Source organism: Panulirus ornatus, chromosome 14, assembly GCF_036320965.1.
Source record: "Panulirus ornatus isolate Po-2019 chromosome 14, ASM3632096v1, whole genome shotgun sequence".
Lineage (NCBI taxonomy): Eukaryota > Metazoa > Arthropoda > Malacostraca > Decapoda > Palinuridae > Panulirus > Panulirus ornatus.
Genome location: NC_092237.1, coordinates 40,106,282 through 40,117,622, shown reverse-complemented (window position 1 = coordinate 40,117,622; position 11,341 = coordinate 40,106,282). Strand labels below are relative to the sequence as shown.

The 11,341-nt window shown below is 41.0% G+C and overlaps 1 protein-coding gene across 1 annotated transcript in view; it reads left to right on the top strand.

The window, feature by feature from the left end:
• Positions 1-11,070, top strand: part of LOC139753534 (glutamate receptor ionotropic, delta-2-like) — a 33,257-nt gene extending 22,187 nt beyond the window's left edge. The window contains exons 2-4 of the mRNA XM_071670182.1: positions 7,602-7,729; positions 8,822-8,943; positions 10,828-11,070. Coding sequence (XP_071526283.1) covers positions 7,602-7,729; positions 8,822-8,943; positions 10,828-11,070 — 493 coding nt within the window. The remainder of the gene's footprint in view (positions 1-7,601; positions 7,730-8,821; positions 8,944-10,827) is intronic.
• Positions 11,071-11,341: the final 271 nt, after the last annotated feature.

The window sequence follows — 11,341 nt, the reverse complement described above, 5'->3', positions numbered from 1 at the left end:
ATTTTCACTTTCTAAAAGGGGAAACAGAAGAATGAGTCACGGGGGGAGTGCTCATCCTCCTCGAAGGCTCAGATTGTTATATGTGGATGTAACGAAGACAGGAGAAAAGGAAAGATAGGTCGTATGTTTGAGGAAATGAACCTGGATGTTTTGACCCTGAGTGAAAAGAAGCTCACTGGTAAAGGGGAAGAGTGGTTTGGGAATGTTTTGGGAGTAGAGTCAGGGGTTAGTGAGAGGATAAGAGCAAGGGAAGGAGTAGCACTACTCCTGAAACAGGAGTTGTGGGAGTATGTGATAGAGTGTAAGACAGTAAACTCTAGATTGATTTGGGTAAACTGAAAGTGGATGGAGAGAGATGAGTGATCATTGGAGCTTATGCACCTGGGCATGAGAAGAAAGATCATGAGAGGCAAGTGCTTTGGGAACAGCTGAGTAAGTGTGTTAGCAGTTTTGATGTAGGAGACCAGGTTATAGTGATGGGAGATTTGAATGTAAAGGTGAGTAATGTGGCAGTTGAGAGAATAATTGGTGTACATGGTGTCGTCAGTGTTGTAGATGGAAATGGTGAAGAGCTTGTAGATTTTTGCTGAAATAGTACTGGTGATTGGGAATGCCTGGTTCAAAAAGAGAGATATACATAAGTATACGTATGTAAGTAGGAGAAATGGCCAGAGAGCGGTACTGGATTACGTGTTAATTGACAGGCGAGCGAAAGAGAGACTTTTGGATGCTTATGTGTTGAGAGGTGCAAATGGAGGGATGTCTGTTCATTATCCTGTGGAGGCGAAGGTGAATATTTGTAGAGGTTTTCAGAAAAGAAGAGAGAATGTTGAGGTGAAGAGAGTGGTGAAAGTATGTGATCTTGGGAAGGAGACCTGTGTGAGGAAGTACCAGGAGAGACTGAATGCAGAATGGAAAAAGGTGAGAGGAGAGGACGTAAGAAGAATGGGGGAGGAATGTGATGTATTTAGGGAAGCAGTAATGGCTTGCGTAAAAGATGCTTGTAGCATGAGAAGTGTGTGAGGTGGGCAGATTAGAAAGGGTAGTGAATGGTGGGATGAAGAAGAAAGAATATTAGTGAAAGACAAGAGAGAGGCATTTGGACGATTTTTGCAGGGAAATAGTGCAAATGACTGGGAGATGTATATAAGATAGAAGCAGAAGGTCAAGAGAAAGGTGCAAGAGGTGATAAAGAGGGGAATTGAGAGTAGGGGTGAGAGAGTATCATTAGATTTTAGGGAAAATTAAAAGATGTTTTGGAAGGAGGTAAATAAAATGAGTAAGACAATAGAACAAATGGGAACATCGGTGAAGGGGGCTAATGGGGAGGTCATAACAAGTAGTGGTGATTTGAGAAGGAGATATAGTGAGTATTTTGAAGGATTGTTATATGTGTTAGATGATAGAGTGGCAGATATAGGGTGTTTTGGTCGAGGTCGTGTGCGAAGTGAGAGAGTTATTGAGAATTGTTTGGTAAACAGAGGAGAGGTAATGAAAGCTTTGCGGAAGATGAAAGCCAGCAAGGCGCGGGTTTGGATGGTATTGCAGTGGAATTTATTAGAATAGGGGATGACTGTGTTGTTGACTGGTTGGTAAGGATATCTAATGTATGTATGGCTCATGGTGAGGTACCTGAGGATTGGCGGAATGCATGCATAGTGCCATTGTATAAAGGCAAAGGTGAGTGTTCAAATTACAGAGATATAAGTTTGTTGAGTATTCCTGGGAAATTGAATGGGAGGGTATTGATTGAGAGGGTGAAGGCATGTACAGAGCATCAGATTGGGATGAGCAGTGTGGGTTCATAAGTGGTAGAGGATGTGTGGATCAGGTATTTACTTTGAAGAATGTATGTGAGAAATACTTTGAAAAATACAAGGATTTGTATGTAGCATTTATGGATCTGGAGAAGGCATATGATAGAGTTGATAGCGATAATCTGTGGAAAGTATTTAGAATATATGGTGTGGGAAGCAAGTTGCTAGATGCAGTGAAACTTTTTTATTAAGGATGTGAGGAATGTGTACGAGAAGGAAGAGAGGAAAGTGATTGGTTCTCATTGAATGTCGGTTTTCGGCAGGGGTGCGTGATGTCTCCATGGTTATTTAATCAGTTTATGGATGGGGTTGTTAGGGGGTGAATGGAAGAGTTTTGGGGAGAGGGGCAAGTATGCAGTCAATTGTGGATGAGAGGGCTTGGGAATTAAGTCAGTTGTTGTTCGCTGATGATACAACGCTGGTGGTTGATTCTGGTGAGAAACTGCAGAAGCTGGTGACTGAGTTTGGTAAAGTGTGTGAAAGAAGAAAGCTGAGAGTATATGTGAATAAGAGCAAAGTTATTAGGTACAGTAGGGTTGAAGGACAAATCAATTGGGAGGTAAGTTTGAAAGGAGAAAAACTGGAGGAAGTGAAATGTTTTAGATATCTGGGAGTGGATTTAGCAGCGGATGGAACTATGGAAGAGGAAGTGACTCACAGGGTGGGTAGTGGGCAAAAGTGTTGGGAGCGTTGAAAAATGTGTAGAAGGCGAGAGCATTATCTCGGAAAGCAAAAAAGGGGAAGCTTGAAGGAATAATGGCTCCAACAATGTTATATGGTTATGAGGAGTGGGCTATAGATAGGGTTGTGCGAAGGAGGATTGATGTGTTGGAAATGAGATGTTTGAGGACAATGTGTGGTGTGAGATGGTTCGATCGAGTAAGAAATGAAAGGGTAAGAGAAAAGTGTGGTAATAAAAAGAGTGTGGTTGAGAGAGCAGAAGAGGGTGTTTCAAATGGTTTGTTCACATGAAGAGAATGAGTGAGGAAAGATTGTCAAAGAGGATATATGTGTCAGAGGTGGAGGTAACGAGGAGAAGTGGGAGACCGAGTTGGAGGTGGAAGGATTGAGTAAAAAAGATTTTGAGCGATCGTGGCCTGACCATGCAGGAGGTTGAAAGGCGTGCAAGGAATAGAGTGAATTAGATCGGTGTGGTATACCGCGGTCGACGTGTTATCATCGGATTGAACAAGGGCATATGAAGCGTCTGGGGTAAACCATGGAAAGTCTGGTTGGGCCTGGATGTGGAAAGGGAGCTGTGGCTTCGGTGCATTATTACATGACAGCTAGAGACTGAGTGTGAACGAATGTGGCTTTTTTCTTTTCCTAACGCTACATTGCGCACTTGTGGGGGGAGGGGTTGTCATATCACGAGTGGCGTGGCGGGGTGGCGACGGGAGTGAATAAAGGCAGCAAGTATGAATCATGTACATATGTATATATGTATATGTCTGTGTATGTATATATGTATGTATACATTGAAATGTATAGGTATAAATATGAGCTTGTGTTTACGTGTATGTATATGCAGGTGTATGTGGGTGGGTTAGCCCGTTCTTTCGTCCGTTTACTTGTGCTACCTTGCTAACGCGGGAATGATCGACAAAGCATGATAATTAAAAAAAGATATATATCTATCTATCTTTCCATCTATGTATGTAGGTATCTATCTATCCATCTATCTATCTATCTATCTATCTATCTATCAATCTATCTATATATATATATATATATATATATATATATATATATATATATATATATATATATATATATATATATATGTATGTATATATATATATATATATATATATATATATATATATATATATATATATATATATATATATATATATATATATATATATATATATATTTCTGTCTTTCTTTCAAACTGTTCGCCATTTCCCGCATTAGCGAGGTAGCGTTAAGAACAGAGGACTGGGCCTTTGAGGGAATACCCTCACCTGGCCCAATTCTCTGTTCCTTCTTTTGGAAAATAAAAAAAAAAACGAGAGGGGAGGATTTCCAGCCCCCCGCTCCCTCCCCTTTTAGTCGCCTTTTACGACACGCAGGGAATACGTGGGAAGTATTCTTTGTCCCCTATCCCCAGGGATATATATATATATATTTTTTTTTTTTTTTTTTTTTGCTTTGTCGCTGTCTCCCGCGTTTGCGAGGTAGCGCAAGGAAACAGACGAAATAAATGGCCCAACCCACCCCCGTACACATGTATATACATACGTCCACACACGCAAATATACATACCTACACAGCTTTCCAAGGTTTACCCCAGACGCTTCACATGCCCTGATTCAATCCACTGACAGCACGTCAACCCCGGTATACCACATCGCTCCAATTCACTCTATTCCTTGCCCTCCTTTCACCCTCCTGCATGTTGAGGCCCCGATCACACAAAATCTTTTTCACTCCATCTTTTCACCTCCAATTTGGTCTCCCACTTCTCCTCGTTCCCTACACCTCCGACACATATATCCTCTTGGTCAATCTTTCCTCACTCATTCTCTCCATGTGACCAAACCATTTCAAAACACCCTCTTCTGCTCTCTCAACCACGTTCTTTTTATTTCCACACATCACTCTTACCCTTACGTTACTTACTCGATCAAACCACCTCACACCACACATTGTCCTCAAACATCTCACTTCCAGCACATCCATCCTCCTGCGCACAACTTTATCCATAGCCCACGCCTCGCAACCAAACAACACTGTTGGAACCACTATTCCTTCAAACATACCCATTTTTGCTCTCCGAGATAATGTTCTCGACTTCCACACATTCTTCAAGGCTCCCAGGATTTTCTCCCCCTCCCCCACCCTATGATCCACTTCCGCTTCCATGGTTCCATCCGCTGCCAGATCCACTCCCAGATATCTAAAACACTTTACTTCCTCCAGTTTTTCTCCATTCAAACTTACCTCCCAATTGACTTGACCCTCAACCCTACTGTACCTAATAACCTTGCTCTTATTCACATTTACTCTTAACTTTGTCGCTGTCTCCCGCGCCAGCGAGGCAGCGCAAGGAAACAGACGAAAGAATACTCTCTCTCTCTCTCTCTCTCTCTCTCTCTCTCTCTATATATATATATATATATATATATATATATATATATATATATATATATATATATATATATATATGAGTATTTTGAAGGTTTGTTGAATGTGTCTGATGACAGAGTGGCAGATATAGGGTGTTTGGGTCGAGGTGGTGTGCAAAGTGAGAGGGTTAGGGAAAATGATTTGGTAAACAGAGAAGAGGTAGTAAAAGCTTTGCGGAAGATGAAAGCCGGCAAGGCAGCAGGTTTGGATGGTATTGCAGTGGAATTTATAAAAAAAAAAGGGGGTGACTGTATTGTTGACTGGTTGGTAAGGTTATTTAATGTATGTATGACTCATGGTGAGGTGCCTGAGGATTGGCGGAATGCGTGCATAGTGCCATTGTACAAAGGCAAAGGGGATAAGAGTGAGTGCTCAAATTACAGAGGTATAAGTTTGTTGAGTATTCCTGGTAAATTATATGGGAGGGTATTGATTGAGAGGGTGAAGGCATGTACAGAGCATCAGATTGGGGAAGAGCAGTGTGGTTTCAGAAGTGGTAGAGGATGTGTGGATCAGGTGTTTGCTTTGAAGAATGTATGTGAGAAATACTTAGAAAAGCAAATGGATTTGTATGTAGCATTTATGGATCTGGAGAAGGCATATGATAGAGTTGATAGAGATGCTCTGTGGAAGGTATTAAGAATATATGGTGTGGGAGGCAAGTTGTTAGAAGCAGTGAAAAGTTTTTATCGAGGATGTAAGGCATGTGTACGTGTAGGAAGAGAGGAAAGTGATTGGTTCTCAGTGAATGTAGGTTTGCGGCAGGGGTGTGTGATGTCTCCATGGTTGTTTAATTTGTTTATGGATGGGGTTGTTGGGGAGGTAAATGCAAGAGTCTTGGAAAGAGGGGCAAGTATGAAGTCTGTTGGGGATGAGAGAGCTTGGGAAGTGAGTCAGTTGTTGTTCGCTGATGATAGAGCGCTGGTGGCGGATTCATGTGAGAAACTGCAGAAGCTGGTGACGGAGTTTGGTAAAGTGTGTGGAAGAAGAAAGTTAAGAGTAAATGTGAATAAGAGCAAGGTTATTAGGTACAGTAGGGTTGAGGGTCAAGTCAATTGGGAGGTGAGTTTGAATGGAGAAAAACTGGAGGAAGTGAAGTGTTTTAGATATCTGGGAGTGGATCTGTCAGCGGATGGAACCATGGAAGCGGAAGTGGATCATAGGGTGGGGGAGGGGGCGAAAATTTTGGGAGCCTTGAAAAATGTGTGGAAGTCGAGAACATTATCCCGGAAAGCAAAAATGGGTATGTTTGAAGGAATAGTGGTTCCAACAATGTTGTATGGTTGCGAGGCGTGGGCTATGGATAGAGTTGTGCGCAGGAGGATGGATGTGCTGGAAATGAGATGTTTGAGGACAATGTGTGGTGTGAGGTGGTTTGATCGAGTAAGTAACGTAAGGGTAAGAGAGATGTGTGGAAATAAAAAGAGCTTGGTTGAGACAGCAGAAGAGGGTGTTTTGAAGTGGTTTCGGCACATGGAGAGAATGAGTGAGGAAAGATTGACCAAGAGGATATATGTGTCGGAGGTGGAGGGAGCAAGGAGAAGAGGGAGACCAAATTGGAGGTGGAAAGATGGAGTGAAAAGGATTTTGTGTGATCGGGGCCTGAACATGCAGGAGGGTGAAAGGAGGGCAAGGAATAGAGTGAATTGGAGCGATGTGGTATACAGGGGTTGACGTACTGTCAGTGGATTGAATCAAGGCATGTGAAGCGTCCGGGGTAAACCATGGAAAGCTGTGTAGGTATGTATATTTGCGTGTGTGGACGTGTGTATGTACATGTGTATGGGGGGGGTTGGGCCATTTCTTTCGTCTGTTTCCTTGCGCTACCTCGCAAACGCGGGAGACAGCGACGAGGTATAAAAAAAAAAAAAATATATATATATATATATATATATATATATATATATATATATATATATATATATATATATATATATATATATATATATATATATATATATATATATATATATCATTTTCCATCCAACACTGGTTACATACCAAACACAGGACTGTAAGAATTACAAAAATATATTAACATCAACAACAATAAACATGTGTTCTCTGAACACAAATATAACATAATATACTCCTAATACAATGATCTCCCTCAATTCATTTTACCTGGCAAGTCTTATCCGAAATGTACTGGCCTCAGTTTATAACATAATTCTCTGAAATCACCAAGATGTGTACAGACATCATAATACATTTACCAGACAAGCGTTGTACAACATCCTACCAAAACCATCTCAGAGACAAACAGGCAGACAGACAGAAAAACATAACATTCCAATATTTTTCTGCTTTTTTATATAAGTACTTCCTATTAGTTTTTATCATATCTTACATGTTTCTTGGTCTCCCATGAATTGTAATAATGATAAAAAAAACTATCATTAATTCATTCACCATCAAATAGAAAAATCACATTCTAACATACGACAATCAGACTTTTCAAAAGAATATAATGTACCTTGGATAATCATTGGTAAAGATAACTGTAACAGTTGGTGCATTCGTCATAGTCGGTAACGCTCACCACAGTACAGATCACAACAACTTAACAATGTAATACTGTCATACGAGAGTCAGGTTTTACCAGAAGTGTGTCTACTGTGTGTGTGACGTATGTAAGGTGTATCCCGGCAGGTACAAGCTTGTGAGTTCCCCGGACGGCAAGTGGGGCGGACCTCAGCCAGACAACACCATCACGGGCCTGGTGGGGCAGGTGGCCAGGCATGAGGCTCACGCTGCAATATGCGAACTCACCATAACAAGTACGTTGTTTTTAATGACTAAGGAAAGGGTGACCAACTTAAGCAATTCCCATTTCTGATTAGCCTCCAATTCACTAAACATATTCTATAGTTCATCATTAATACCATAGAGATGAAATTGCCCGAACTCTTCAGAAATTTTTTTCTTGCTCCTCCTTTCAATGTACTTAAGAAAATACTCAGTTATGTTCTTACCCTTCAGCATGCTATCTTACGGAAAAGGTATACATCGAAATATACATGACATTCTTATTGAGATGTACATAAAGTTTTAATGTCTACTCTGTCATAAAAAGGAATTTCTATCTTTCTGTCCATTCCCAGTCTGTAGAAAAAGTGAGGATGTTGTTTGACGCACAGTCACTAACCGTCATACGTAATCGGCAATGATTCTTATATTTCTCTGGTAAGACGGAAATTATTGACTGCTTGGGTGATATACTTCCGGGAAAACATTATGCTACACTTTCATACACTTGAGTGTGAAGGGTATGCCAGTAATGTGGAAATTAAAAAGAGGATATTAGTGGGGATGAGTTGTTAAACTATTGAACTATGTCCCTGCGCCGTTCAGGATGCTGTGGCCAAGGAAGGAGGAACTAGTAATGGATTCATGCCAACTGGATTCCTGACTAATAAAGGTTTGACGAACTAGCAACTGATTGTGTGATTCAGTGTACAATATATCAAGTATTTGTAAATTCATTTTGATTCTAACATTATGCTACTTCTCTCAAGCTGACTATAATGAAAATACTTTACATGAACAGGAGGATTGTCCTTTAAGTTGCTCGTAACTCATTTTTTGCCCATTTCTCTGCCTTTACCGTCAGTGTCACAGTATCTCAGTAGATCTGATAATTGATCTCCCTTGATTTTAACTGTTCGGTCCCATTACTCATTTCTTTGCGGCCCCAAAAGATATTGCAGTTAACTATCTCAAATCAACGAAGAGAGATAATCATATGATCACTTACAGAGTTTGCTTTATTTCATTAATCATCTGAGGAGAATAATCGAATGATAATCATTTGACTATGTGGGTCACTCCCTCCCTGTTCTGATATTCTGCATTGTTGATAATCTTCTCAGAAACCCGTGAGACTGTGGTGGACTTCACGATGCCTTACTATTTGGAATCCACGACGCTGGTGTCCCCCGCACCCAAGGAGAAGAACCGATCCTTCGCTATCTTGTCTCCCTTCACACTTAACGTATGTAGCTGCAGCTATAAGTAACTAGTTCTGCGTGTTAGCTGTCATATGAATCAATTTATATTAGAGAAAAAAGTATTACATGAATTCCTTTCTGATAAAGTTAATTCTTTACGCTTCTGAGTTTTGTAATATAATCCACTGTAGTTACCTGTTTTAATTAGTCGATTCTTCGATGTTCAAAACAACTGTATTGTGTGTTTACCTAATTTTTGTGAGATATGTTCCTCTCTAAGATTCCTGATGTAACAGACTTTGTAATTCAGAGCCGTGAGAAATGGTAGGCACTTAACACATGCTGATGTACATCCCATTCCCCTTCACTTCTCCCTAATGTCTTCCATCTTTTGTTCACCCTCTGCCCTTCGTTCTCTCCTCTTGTTCCTTACCCAAGTTACGATTCTCTGGCGTGTTTCGCCATTTGATGAAGTTCCTTTCTTTGAAGTCTAAATCTGGTATTGGCCACAGCTTAGGGAAAATAGTGGATGAACTGAAGAAGCAAGGACGATCTTTGTAAGGAAACTTTCTGATGAACAACTTGACAAGGATACTTCTGTTACCTAGGTTGTGGCATGAGTGTTGTGTGCTCCAACGAGCAAGGTGACAGTGTTACTGCTGTAAGAACTCTCTGTACTTTAAAGAAATACATCATGTTATCCAGTAAAAGAAACACTTGTAAAGTTATGGTGTATGAAGCTATGCCACAGACAGCCGCTCCAAACTGTTCTACGAGACTTCTTAGTGCAATTCACAACTTGAAGATTACAAATTGCATACAATTAAAGCAAATAAGGCCAATGCAGTTGTGATTATGAACTGATGATAGTTATATATCAAGATTGAATGATCTAACTGATTCTACAATATGCTCTCATTTCGGTAGAAATCCATTAAGGTTGACGGGTACTTCATCTCATGTCCTCTACTGACTTCACTTACCCTGACGTGTTCATAAAGTTCACAGACATTTTATGTTTTGGTCACCTATTTGCTTTTCCACTAATCCGCATAAAGTTATGAATTCCAGAGTCTCTCTAACAAAGGCCCCGAAAAAATATCCTCTGATCAGATATTTTGTTTACATTGCTTTGCCTGATATGTTTACCAGTTCCTCCAGCACGCGCACCTGATTATCTACTTGGTGACACCGCTCGTGGGGCTGCTGTACTTTCTGTTACATTTTGTTTAACTTTCTCTTCAGTAAGCATGACTAGTTGGCTGTCCTGCTAGTGAGGATGCTAGTGGTGCTGGTGCTGCTGTAGCTCCTGTAACTTTAGACAACATTTTCTCCGTCTCGTGTGACAACAACTTGTTCGTCACGGGACCAACGGGCCCGTTACATTACCTGTTATAACAAGCATTTGCCTCATCCTGTTGACGGGCCCGTTACATTACCTGTTATAACAAGCATTTGCCTCATCATGTTGACGGGCCCGTTACATTACCTGTTATAATAAGCATTTGCCTCATCCTGTTGACGGGCCCGTTACATTACCTGTTATAATAAGCATTTGCCTCATCCTGTTGACGGGCCCGTTACATTACCTGTTATAATAAGCATTTGCCTCATCCTGTTGACGGGCCCGTTACATTACCTGTTATAATAAGCATTTGCCTCATCCTGTTGACGGGCCCGTTACATTACCTGTTATAACAAGCATTTGCCTCATCCTGTTGACGGGCCCGTTACATTACCTGTTATAATAAGCATTTGCCTCATCATGTTGACTTATCATACTGTCACTACTTACCACAATTGGTATGATTGTGTACCATTTACCCTCGCAGGTGTGGCTGTGTACCTGCCTGGTGACTGTGTCCCCTTTACACTGGCAGGTGTGGCTGTGTATCTGCCTGGTGACTGTGTACCCTTTACCCTGGCAGGTGTGGCTGTGTATCTGCCTGGTGACTGTGCTGGTGGGTCCGCTTCTTTACATGGTGACTCGCCTGCTGGTGGTGTACCTGGACGAGGAAGACAGTGTCCACTATTCCCTACAAAGCTTCAGCTTCAACATGTACAGGAACCTGATGGTTCAGGGTAACCTCATCACCTCCCACCGCTGGTGCCTACGTTTCATCTTCATCTCCTGGTACTTCTTCTCCCTCTGTATAAGTGGTGAGATTTGACTAAGAGCTTTAGTTCACTATATAAAACATTATAATTATTTTTACAATAGTTTTACCATTACCTTCAACAAACAACAATATAAAGATCTTTTCATGTGCAGACGACCTCACAATGACATAACATTGACACCGCATTAACAACATCAGACATGCAGCGCTACCTTACATAGTTGGAACAATGGCTCACCCCAAAAAAAAAAAAATTCTGCATCGCCATAATAGTCGTCCATCGCTCTTTTAACCCTAGACAGATACAAATCCAACTCACATC